Here is a 13,167-nt window from a genome sequence, read left to right as displayed (position 1 = left end):
ATGCCACAATTGGTCAATGAAGGCAATGCAATTAATTTATTATACATTTGATGGCATAATAAGTTATTTATTTAATTATTTATTTCTGTCCTGAGCTGTTAATATGTTAATAATTGTATGTAAAGAGTCTATTTTCATTGAATCCTCCACGGAAAAGTGTTTAATTCTTTTCCATGGTAATTTTCCAATAAATTCAAATTTAACATGGTTTGGCCCATTCACTACAAACACAGTATTATTTGCATAACTGTCAAGCATTTCCCCAAGCATATGAAAGTGATTTACTTTTTTTATATTGAGTTATGTTATTGTCGTCTGGCCCTGCAGTACAGACTTTTCAAATCATTCCTCACCACCACAGCTGCATCACCACGCAACGTTCCGGTGACTTTGACATCAATAAACACAGATGCGAATTTCATTTTGATGGATTACAAAACTTAAACAAGTCTCAAGTTCCTGCAAGCTGATTTTCAAGCAGAACTTAAAGGTAGGGTTCATTCTAATATCTAAAACATTACAGCTTGCTTTGAAAAAGACTTCTCAGTATTGTAAAGTATGCACGATTAGGTATGAGAAAATGCAAAACATGCAAAAATACATATTGTCTTTGAAGTATCACTTGTGACACCCTCTCAGAGTGATGCAAAAGATAAGAAGCATAATTGCAAATGGAAATGGTCATGCATGTACATCCAAAAGTGGTGAGTTGCCATGTTCCTAATGTAAACTATGACATCATAATATACATTTGCTGAATAACTCCAATTATCTTTTTCTTACCCGCTTAGAGATCTGGATGTCGAGCATGAAGAAGTGCACATGTTTCTCTCCTTTGTTCAGCGCCAGCATCTTGGTAACGACTGCAACCAGCATGGCCGTGCAGGCTACACCCTAAAACACACACACACACACACACACACACATTTGGGGGTTGGCATGGTTACTGATATATCTACCATCTGCCTCTTCTCAACACCTTCTTACTAATCATGTAAGCGTTTGAGATTGATTCTGGATACTGTATTGACATCCACAAAAAAGGACTCAAGAGAAACTTTTCCAGTCTGATTTTAAGCCTGAATTTGTCTGAATCCTCAGCAGCGGGTCTTGTGTGTTTTGCTCCACCATTACCCCTCAAGGGAAAGCACTTCTTCAGAATGTTGGTCTTCATACCTCATATGGTTTCGTCCAATAAATCAAAGTTATATTTACACAGAGTTCAATGGTTAAACACAGGCCTCTGTGGCACTGCAATAGTAGCTGGTTTCCTCTGAGAATAGCTGCGTGCTATTGCTGGACATGCAAGTACAGAATGATGGTGAGGATTCAGAAAGGCATCTACAGACTCACACAAATAGATATGTCACAGGAAACACAGACAAATCACTGCACTGATTTCATGTCTGTAATGATTAAAGTCTTTACCTGTTTTCCCCTTTTCGGCTTGCATTAGAAAAAGAGAGAGAGAAAGAAGAATACAGCAAGATCAAGCATAAGAAAGCATAGTTTTATAAAAGATATATTTATCTTTCACTCCACAAAATATCTAAAATTACACCGTCTGTGAAACCTGGGAGGTACAAACTCTCTCCTTGGATCAGGACTAAAAACATTATTGTTTACTGCAGCGTATTCTTAACTTTAACACTTATCTGCTCTACTCTACTGCCCTTACTTTTTAAGTACACAATGTTTGACTTGTGCTTTTTATTTTATCCTGCTGTATCTTATCTTATTTTATCCTATTTATATTTTTATTTCTATTTCCCTGTTTTAATTGACTGTTTTTACTGTTTTCAATTGTGTCTTGCTGTTTTTTAAAGCACTTTGAATTACCTTGTGTTGAATTGTGCTATACAAATAAACTTGCCTTGGATCCATCCACACAGGGACGGGATGCAAACAGCGTTGTCAACCCCTGAACACAGCTGCAGACTAAGTTATGGCTGGAGTGGAGCAGAAGTGCTGACCATGGAGGCGTTCAGCCATATTACAGGTGTGAGCGCCTCAGTGACTGGCTCCTGAAACTTCCCTGATGGGAGTAGGAAATTTATTTTTTTTCCAAATCACGGGCACAGGTTGGCACACCCTCCTGTTGTAGTGGTGCCAAAGGCAATAAACCACCTAAAAATGGATATGGTGGAAAGTTTCCCCTTATAAGGATGGAAGCTTATAAAAACAAGGGAGATGGAGAAAGAGAGAGGGGGGGGGTTGTTTTCCACTCTGTCACAGAGGTGTCTGACCAGAGCTCATGCCCCCATCCAGAACCACGCCGTGACTCTTATCTGCTTGAATTTAACTCAGCCGAGGTGAGGCAGCGAAGCACGCTCTGTAACTTATTCAAACACACAGCCACTCCTCGCTCTGTGACTTATTGTTTATCTAACGCTGTAAGTCTTTGTGTTTTATCAGAAGTATCATTTCCCCATCCCTCTAACCCTCCGACTCTATCTCCGACCCTCCCTTCCACCTTTTCACAGTCTTCACCTCACCACTCCTTTGCATAACCATTTAACAACAATGCTATCTTGCTGGTAGCTTAAGATTCCTTGCAGATTTTTTTGTGTGCAAATAAATCCTTTTTTTTTCATGCAGAAACATTGAATGAAAAATGTGGAGGAGCTTTTGAAATATATTTTATTTCTGCTAAGATCTCTGTGCTATTGTTTGGACTAAACAAACATTGTGAAGGTATGACACTATGTAATTGTAATGGAATTTCCCAATAATTTCAGAATTTTGACATAAAATAATAGCTGATTAATCCATGATGGAAATAATAATTTGTTAATAGTTCAAAGCTCCACCTTAACAACTACAGCAGAGAAATCACTCCTTCATACTAATGCATGAGTAATAATAATCTAATGATGTAATATAAAGTATAAGAGTCACAGGGTAATTTTTTTAGTTTTTTTTTAAATATATATTAAGTACAATTTCTGGTATGCTTTATAATGAGGTCCTTAATAACCATTAATTAACAAGTAATAAGGCATTGTTCTCGCTTTAGATCCGGCAGTTGCAAAAAGCATAGTTAACTTATAATAGATGAGCAATAAAGTATATTTTAATATCAATAAGTGAACAAAATAAGATTAATAAAGGCATGGCAAAGACATAATGGGTGGGTCATGGGTGTTTGTAATGCCATTATTAACACTTATATAAGCTTATAAACACACAATAATGTTAATAAGCATCTTGTAAGGACTTACAAGGGCCTTATTACTTGTTAATTAATGGTTATTACAAGGACCTTAATATAAAGCGTTACCATATTTCTTGATAATACTCTCTTATTTGTAATAATAGGAGTATTTTTTATTATATTGGTACATTTAGAAAAAAGAATGCATTTCCTACACCAGTAGTTCTCAACCTTTTTGAGTCGCGACCCCCAATTTAACATCCATGTTGTCCGCGACCCCCGCTCACTGAACACAATCTCACACGCACAGTTCAGATCACCCAAAAAAGAAACAAAATGACCAAAAAAAGGAAACAAAATGACCAAAAAAGACATAAAATGACCAAAAAAATTCACAAAATGATCAAAAAAAAGACACAAAATGACCAAAAAAAGGAAACAAAATTATCAAAAAAGACACAAAATGACCAAAAAGACAAAATGACCAAAAAAGAAACAAAATGACCAAAAAAGACACAAAATGACCAAAAAGACAAAATGACCAAAAAAGACACAAAATGACCCCAAAAAGAAACAAAATTACCAAAAAGACACAAAATGACTTAAAAAAAAAGACACAAAATTACCAAAAAAAGGAAACAAAATGACAAAAAAAGACATAAAATTACCAAAAAAAGACACAAAATGACAAAAAAAAAAGACACAAAATGACCAAAACAGACACAAAATGAGTAAAAAAACAAACACAAAATGACCAAAAAAAGACATTAAGTGACTAAAACACATTAACACATGAACACTTTAACACAGTGGAGACAGAGATGACTTCCAAAATGATTTGGCGACCCCCAGAAATCATCTCGCGACCCCAATTGGGGTCGGGACCCCAAGGTTGAGAACAGCTGTCCTACACAACTGTATATGATGAGGAAAGACAATTAAGGTCAATTTAAAGTTGATGTGTAAGGCAAGGTTATTATAGTTTTGGATTTTTCATTAGTTTTAGTTTTAATTTCGTTGTGAATTTTTGTTTTCAAATTCAGTTAGTTTTAGTTAGAGAGTGAGATTTAGAGTGAGTTTTCTAGTTTTAGTTTAGTTTTTATTAGTTTTAGTGTTAGTTTTAGTTTTTTTGTAATGGGTATGTGCCTTCATTTCCTTTGGTTTATCCATCTCAGCCCGAATAAGGTTATTAACTCTTACAGTTCTGGGTGTTTTGTATTTTGGTTGGGGTGTAAACATCCCAGTCTCAGTAAACATATTCACCATGTGTTCCTGCATGTTGAAATAGAAACACTGAATTATGTATGAAAAAAGTTGACAAAGAAGAAAACTAAGGACATTTTCACGATAATTAGTTTCAGTTAGTTATCGTTTTTGAAAAAACTCTTGTTTTTATTTTTATTTCAGTTAACGAAAATGTTTTTTCAATTTTAGTTTTCCTTAACTATAATAACCTTGGTGTAAGGTTTGATGAAAGAGAAAGTCAGCGAGCGCAGCTAAACAATGACCTCACGCTCCTGCAGATGTTTTATGTGGCGTGCTCAGCGCTCGCTGCATGCTGACAGTTTCCCTCCCGCAGTGTTTCCGTGTGAGCGCCTGGTACCACGAGGTCCTGCAGCAGCACCAGCCATTCATTTACAGCTGTGATCTAAATCACACACACAGGGGAATGAAGGCATCCAGGTCTGTCAGCACCACTAGGGTGTGCAGCCGGGCAAGAAGGGGGTCTAATGTATCCAAGATAACTGGTGCAGAATAGGAATAGGCTGGGATAGAACACATTAAGGCACAGGAGAGAAGTGAACCAAAGCTGACCTGAACCGATATGAAATAGGAAAAACTAAATAGGAAAATGAGTTGCTGCAATGGAACAGAACAGAAACAGAAGGGAATGAAACAAACCAGAGAGGATGATATGGAACAGAAAGCAATGAAATACAACAAGTCAGAGTATGATATATCAGGGAGGAATAGAGTAATAGAAAATGGAACAAAATGGAAATTAGAAGAGAACTCAAATGTGGTAAAAGAGAATACAGTACAGGCCAAAAGTTTGGACTTATTCAATGCGTTTTCTTTATTTTCATGACTATTTACATTGTAGATTCTCACTGAAGGCATCAAAACTATGAATGAACACATATGGAATTATGTACTTAACAAAAAAGTGTGAAATAACTGAAAACATGTCTTGTATTTTAGATTCCTCAAAGTAACCACCCTTTGCTTACTAGAATATAAGACATGTTTTCAGTTATTTCACACTTTTTTGTTAAGTACATAATTCCACATGTGTTCATTCATAGTTTTGATGAATTTACAATGTCAATAGTCATGAAAATAAAGGAAGCGCATTGAATGAGAATGTCCAAACTTTTGGCCTGTACTGTATAAGACAAGGAAAGTAGCAGAAGAGAGAGAAAACTGAATAAAAAAGAATGTAAGGGGGGAAAGGGCCAGTGCAACAACAACACAGAGTGAAAATGTGTAGAAGAGTAAGAGAGCATGGTGTTTTGTGCCTCGTCAACCTGGTAGTGTATGAAACAGATGGTGGTTTGGTTAAGAACTCATACAGAAGTGAAACAAAGATAAGATTTTCTTTGAGTTTATCAAACCGAGCATTAAATATCTTTTGTGTTGAAACCGCTACTGCACTTCTGGCTAAACCATGTACTGATAAGAGGCGAAAAAGAAGCCAAAGAAAGCACTTGAAATGAAGCAACACGAATGACTCAGCACGTTTTTGATAAAACCCCAATATGCAAACAGTTGCATGTGATTTCTCTAGCACTTGCACAAACTAGTTTTTTAAGCCTTTGAACTTGATAATGACCCTGAAGTGACTATGAAATCTTAGGCTACGTTTACACGAGGACGGTCTGAACAGAAGACCTAAAGTGGCGTCGCGTCTTCACTTTTTATTCCTCGTTTAGACGAGCGTTTTCAGGAGGAAATCTGCTGCATACGGTGACGCAAAAGTGTGTGAAATTAGTTTGTATGCAGCCAGGCGGCATCACTTAAAGCCATAAGAGCATCTTTGGGCATGCAGAAGTTTTCACGCCACACATTTTCATCAGCTACTCCTTCCACAAAGTTCTCCACCATCACTAGATCTCCCAGGTCTCGTTCACAGCCGTCTGGCTCCTCCCACCAATCGCTGCATCCAGAATGTGATGGAGGTAATTCCAGATCCTTCTCTGTTCACTAATACTATCTGTACATATCCTGGACATTTGGTGGAAAGACTCCTGTAAGTTTATTAGAGCTGCCAGAGCAGCTTGAAGGTCCCACCATGGAAATAATCCCACGTTTCTTTATTTCCTGTCCTGGAGCATGTATGTGACGTAAACACATACGTGACGTGAGCAGATCAGATCAGAGTTTTGTGTCTTGTCAGTGTAGACGACACGCTACGGAGGAGAGGATTTAACTTTTCCACTTTGGAAGGTGGTTTCAGATTTTTGCGTTTTTAAGCCCCAAAAACACCGTCACCGTCTAAACGAAAGGCACTTCCGATAAAATTTGTCGTTTCTACCCGCAAGCGTCCTCGTGTAAACGGGGCCAAAGATAAGATTTTCTTTGAGTTTATCAAACCGAGCATTAAATATCTTTTGTGTTGAAACCGCTACTGCACTTCTGGCTAAACCATGTACTGATAAGAGGGAAAAGAAGCCAAAGAAAGCACTTGAAATGAAGCAACACGAATGACTCAGCACGTTTTTGATAAAACCCCAATATGCAAACAGTTGCATGTGATTTCTCTAGCACTTGCACAAAATATTTTTTAAGCCTTTGAACTTGATAATGACCCTTAAGTGACTATGAAATCTTAGGCTACGTTTACACGAGGACGGTCTGAACAGAAGACGCCAAAGTGGCGTCTCGTCTTCACTTTTTATTCCTCGTTTAGACGAGCGTTTTCAGGAGGAAATCTGCTGCATACGGTGACGCAAAAGTGTGTGAAATTGGATTGTATGCAGCCAGGCGGCATCACTTAAAGCCATAAGAGCATCTTTGGGCATGCAGAAGTTTTCACGCCACACATTTCCATCAGCTACTCCTTCCACAAAGTTCTCCTCCATCACTAGATCTCCCAGGTCTCGTTCACAGCCGTCTGGCTCCTCCCACCAATCGCTGCATCCAGAATGTGATGGAGGTAATTCCAGATCCTTCTCTGTTCACTAATACTATCTGTACATATCCTGTACATTTGGTGGAAAGACTCCTGTAAGTTTATTAGAGCTGCCAGAGCAGCTTGAAGGTCCGACGCATGGAAATAATCCCACGTTTCTTTATTTCCTGTCCTGGAGCATGTATGTGACGTAAACACATACGTGACGTGAGCAGATCAGATCAGAGTTTTGGGTCTTGTCAGTGTAGACGACACGCTACGGAGGAGAGGATTTAACTTTTCCACTTTGGAGGGTGGTTTCAGATTTTTGCATTTTTAAGCCCCAAAAACGACGTCACCGTCTAAACGAAAGGCACTTCCGATAAAATTTGTCGTTTCTACCCGCAAGCGTCCTCGTGTAAACGGGGCCAAAGATAAGATTTTCTTTGAGTTTATCAAACCGAGCATTAAATATCTTTTGTGTTGAAACCACTACTGCACTTCTGGCTAAACCATGTACTGATAAGAGGCGAAAGAAGCCAAAGAAAGCACTTGAAATGAAGCAACACGAATGACTCAGCACGTTTTTGATAAACCCCCAATATGCAAACAGTTGCATGTGATTTCTCTAGCACTTGCACAAAATATTTTTTAAGCCTTTGAACTTGATAATGACCCTCAAGTGACTATGAAATCTTAGGCTCCGTTTACACGAGGACGGTCTGAACAGAAGACGCAAAAGTGGCGTCACGTCTTCACTTTTTATTCCTCGTTTAGACGAGCGTTTTCGGGAGGAAATCTGCTGCATACGGTGACGCAAAAGTGTGTGAAATTGGATTGTATGCAGCCAGGCGGCATCACTTAAAGCCATAAGAGCATCTTTGGGCATGCAGACGTTTTCACGCCACACATTTTCATCAGCTACTCCTTCCACAAAGTTCTCCACCATCACTAGATCTCCCAGGTCTCGTTCACAGCCGTCTGGCTCGCCTCCGACCAATCGCTGCATCCAGAATGTGATGGAGGTAATTCCAGATCCTTCTCTGTTCACTAATACTATCTGTACATATCCTGGACATTTGGTGGAAAGACTCCTGTAAGTTTATTAGAGCTGCCAGAGCAGCTTGAAGGTCCCACCATGGAAATAATCCCACGTTTCTTTATTTCCTGTACTGGAGCATGTATGTGACGTAAACACATACGTGACGTGAGCAGATCAGATCAGAGTTTTGTGTCTTGTCAGTGTAGACGACACGCTACGGAGGAGAGGATTACACTTTTACACTTTGGAGGGTGGTTTCAGATTTTTGCGTCTTTAAGCCCCTAAAACGCTGTCACTGTCGAACGAAAGGCACTTCCCATAAAATATTTTGTCGTTTTTACCCGCGAGCGTCCTTGTGTAAACGGGGCCTCAATTTTGTGAATTAATACACTCTCTCAACAAGCAGCCCAACATACATTGTAAAAAATAATCTGTTTAGTTTACGGTAAAATACTGGCAGCTTTGGTTGCCAGAACTTCACCGTAAAAAATACAGTAAGTGGCTTTTCGACTGTAAATTTAAATTTTAATATCAGCAGAAACTGTTATTTAGACTGAACAGGTTTTAGGGTAATTGTGTCATTGTGACATTATGCTATTTCTCCATTAACTTTACATGAAAATGTTATATTTTTTTACAGCGAAACTGTGTGTTTCCTACAGTTTATAACAGTAAAAGTAAAAGTTTTGTGCTATTCTGTGATTTACAGTAATTAAAAGTGTCTAGTACGGTGATAAACATTTTTTAATTTTATGCCCTATTTCTGATGTAATTTGACAGTATTTACTGTAATTTCTACAAACATTTTTGACAGTGTAGTTACCATAACTCCAGTGAAGAGACACACTGCCCTGCCACAGCTGGTCTTGGGCGCCACATCCCCATAGCCCACTGTGAGGAAGGTGATGGCTATGAGCCACATAGCAGTGTCCATGTGGCCTGTTGATGCTTTGGTATGTCTGCAGCAGGGAGAGAGCACGAGTGACAAAACATGTTAAATATATTCTTATGCACGGCAGTCATGTGGAAAAAAATCCTGGGCACATTTTTACCAGAAATATAGCCACGATTAACTCTATCTCAAGCCCACACATGGTAAATTTAAACATGCATAACCATTTTTAATGGTCTGTTTACATAACCATGTTATACTTAAACATAACCAGTAACTACGGATGCCAGTGACATTTTATTTTAGTCTGTTAGGATATTTCTGTAAAATTATGTCATTCAGTACGTGCTATAGAGAAAATAGAGGCGGGTGATTCCAGACGATTGAACAGCAGCGTATGTCTTGATTGAGTCAAGTCAAGTCAAAGTTTATTTATAGACATTTAAAAACATCCTCAGTTGACCAAAGTGCTGTACAGTTATTAAAATAGAATAAATCATACACAAATAGGTATAAATAAAAACAATGAAAACAATAAAATACTAAAAACAGTAAAACAATAAAATAAAATAGAATAAAATAGTAATAAAACTCAATCCAAAACAGAGTTAGAGATAAAAAAGACAAATAAAAGGGTAAAAAAAAAAGTAAAAAAGAAAGCCAAGGATTCTTGCCTAGCTGGGACTGAACGCTAAGGAGAATAAATAGGTTTTTAATAATGTTTTAAAGTGCTCAACAGACTGTGCAGCTCTGACCTGGTTTGATTGATTGAAGATTGAGTAATCTTCTGGAAACTTTCCAGAAACAGTCTATGGACAAAGTACAACTAACCAATTGTGAATGGTGAATCCTGCAAGTTCAATACCTTAAGGCAGTGGTTTTCAAACGTTTTGTGCCCAACAAGGTTATTATAGTTAACGAAAACTAACGAAATAACGAGAACTAGAATTGAAAAAACATTTTCGTTAACTGAAATAAAAATAAAAACTAGAGTTTTTACAAAAACGATAACTAACCGAAACTGTATTTTGTGTTACAAAACTAACTAAAATTAACAAAAATTATAGTGAAAATGTCCTTCGTTTTCATATTTGTCAACTTTTTCCATTCATAATTCAGTGTTTCTATTTGAACATGCAACACATGGTGAATATGTTTACTGAGACTGGGATGTCTACACTCCAACCAAAATTCAAAGCACCTGTAACTGTAAGAGTTAATAACCTTATTGGGGCTGAGATGATAAACCAAAGGAAATAAAGGCAAAATTTATTATGACCACCCAATGAATGAATCTGGCACCCAACAAAACAAACGTAAACTATGCGTTTTAAACATCACTGAACTTCCATGGCTCACGGTTTTACGCAACTATGTCACTTTCAGTAGTCAAGACATCCTCGTTACGACATCACTTCCAGCGTTTACATACATTTATTTACTGTATAAGCTATCTTTATTATGATGCCTTACAATATTTTTTACCTAAACCTATATCAGTGGTTTTGTAGCCTAAATTCAATGAAACTGCAGCCTTTTTTTAACCACAAAAAGTATGTGTATGCATAATATTTTGAATGCACACTTCTCACGACCCATATTCGAGAACCGTGATATGGGTCATTTTGACCAAAAGCTCATTTTGGTCGTTATGGGTTATTTCAGCAGGTGCAAGTGATGCAGACTGCAGTCACACGCACAGATTAAACTGTTAAACCAGCTCAGCCACAGCATGCAAAGCATGACAAAATTCTACGGCACGCCATTTGGAAACCACTGCCTAGATACTAAGGTATCTCATTACATTGATGTAAAAATCCTGTAAACATCTGATTTTCCCATGAAACATTCCTGCTCATTGCAGGACAACATTTCCCACAATCACCTAATAAAACCAAAAATATCAAAGTCATAACTACCACAATAATTTCATTGTCAATATCTTGATATCGTCCCATCCTATCCATATGTCAAATGCTTGCCTATAAACAAATGTTTAATTTTTGGTTATTCAACTGACCTACTGAGCATGTGCTAAAAGACAACTTAGGTTACACTAGCAATTAATTGGAATAAAGTAATTAGAAGTGTATTAATTAGTTCATTCCCATTCCCAATGATGTACTTTACATTACATCATCCTCTCCAGGAACCATCAGTTTATGAACTTAGTAACTTTATGTCTTACACTGCAAAAAAAGAAAAGTTGGGTGAACTCAAAATTTCAAGGCAACAAACTTCGATAAAATTTTAAGTTGGACAATTAAATTAAATATTTTAAGTTTTGTTTTTGAGTTTGCTCAACTCTGAATTCAGATTTTTGTCAACTCAACTGTAAGTTAAACTAACTTAGAATTTTACATTGTAATAACTTTTAGTCAGCTAATGTTGCGACCAAAATTTTGAGTTAGCATTGATATGCTAATGGCTACTCTTGTCGATGTAACAAGCAGCGCCGCTAGCATCAGTTAGCCGCTAGCGTCAGTTAGCCGCTAGCATCAGTTAGTCGTTAGCTTTCGCTAATGAATTTCACCGATTTCCCGCATTTCACAACAAAGAAATAAGAGTTATCAGAACTATTGTCCCTTGTTGTGAACCCCAACTTAAAGATATAAGTAACAACAACTCACCAACTTGTTTTTGAGCAGACAACTGGCTTCCTTTGTTGTGCTAACTTACATTATTGCCCTAAATGTCAATAATTTATATTTCCAAGTTTTACCAACTTAAATCACTGTTTTAGGCCAAAAAATACAAGTTGGCTTTTTTTTTGCAGTGTAGATACAGCAATAAATAAAGCATTTGTGCACAATGAGTCGTGGAGTTTGATAAAGGTGAGGTCTGTTAATCAAACTGTGTTATCAGTGTGGATGCTCTACAGTTCTGAGGAAGTCAGGAAGTGGGTATCAGTGTAAACTTGTAAAACAGTAGAAATGAGTCCAATATAGACTTGGCAGGATCCAAACAAAGAGGTCATACAGTGTGTGAGCGTGCATCTGTCTCCTGGATATAATCATCAACATGTCTGGCCCAACAGCTCAGTGGTCAAATCAGCCATCATAAGCTTTTTTATTACTTCTGACAAACCAAAACACACAAGACTGAGACGAGTGAGACTGAAGGCTAAACCTCCCATTAGGGTTCAAATGAACAGATGATGTCACACTGTTCAAACAGCCAGACAGACTGGCTGACGTTTAGTTGGCTCATGTTAAAAAAGGCAATTTGTTAAAGTAACAACATAGATTTGATGATTATCAAATCAGTTATTGGACATCCACTCTGAATAGGAAAGTCAAATTGACCATCAAGGTTTGAGGAGGAATGTTAAACTACCAAAGATTTAGATTTTTTCAATGTGTGTGTGTGTGACGGGGGGAGATAGAAGATAGAGGCTCAGCTGTGGTGTGTGAAAGAAAATCATAAAACATTATTGCATGAGAACTACAAAATAAAACTTTTGTATTTCAAACTTTTGTTTTCTTTCAGATAAAGATTTGAAGCTTTTTATCACTATTTGGCACCAACGCCTCCTATTACTGAACTCCTGACAGTCTGCCATTGAAAGATAAATAAAATCATAGTTTGCTCAGCTAATTCGATTCTACTTTACTTGATCTGTAAAATGTGCCTGGAGCAGTCTCATATTTGCTCATTTCCACACTAACTGAGTGCAGTTAAAGTTCTCTTACACAAGGACTTATTATTTTGAGATTATTATTTATTTCTTTTTATTGTGGAAAGCAAACAACCGGCATTCTTTTGCTGTTACTTTTTCTGCGTGTTGAGTCCAGTCAATATTTGTTGAGCTGGAACAGCAGACTCATAAAACTAGAAAAAGATCATTATACTCTGAAATATGAAAAGAACATTACTGTTGCAGGCTGGGGACATTTTATGATGAGCCTTTATACACACATTTACTTTATTTTGTTGCTCTGATAAAAGTTCTGGAGAAAAAATATATT

At 37.3% G+C, this 13,167-nt stretch overlaps 1 protein-coding gene across 2 annotated transcripts in view; it reads right to left on the bottom strand.

The window, feature by feature from the left end:
* kcnn4 (potassium intermediate/small conductance calcium-activated channel, subfamily N, member 4) overlaps positions 1 to 13,167 on the bottom strand; it is a 37,534-nt gene that overhangs the window by 9,523 nt on the left and 14,844 nt on the right. Inside the window, exons 4-6 of one of the 2 annotated variants that reach the window (XM_059338485.1) lie at positions 9,131 to 9,266; positions 1,429 to 1,446; positions 784 to 894 (exon numbers count right to left, since the gene is read on the bottom strand). In XM_059338485.1, coding sequence (XP_059194468.1) covers positions 784 to 894; positions 1,429 to 1,446; positions 9,131 to 9,266 — 265 coding nt within the window. The remainder of the gene's footprint in view (positions 1 to 783; positions 895 to 1,428; positions 1,447 to 9,130; positions 9,267 to 13,167) is intronic. The other variant, XM_059338486.1, reaches the window with a different exon arrangement.

This window comes from Centropristis striata, chromosome 8 (assembly GCF_030273125.1).
Source record: "Centropristis striata isolate RG_2023a ecotype Rhode Island chromosome 8, C.striata_1.0, whole genome shotgun sequence".
NCBI lineage: Eukaryota > Metazoa > Chordata > Actinopteri > Perciformes > Serranidae > Centropristis > Centropristis striata.
Note: the sequence above shows the minus strand (reverse complement) of the source record. Positions and strands in the feature narration are given on the sequence as shown.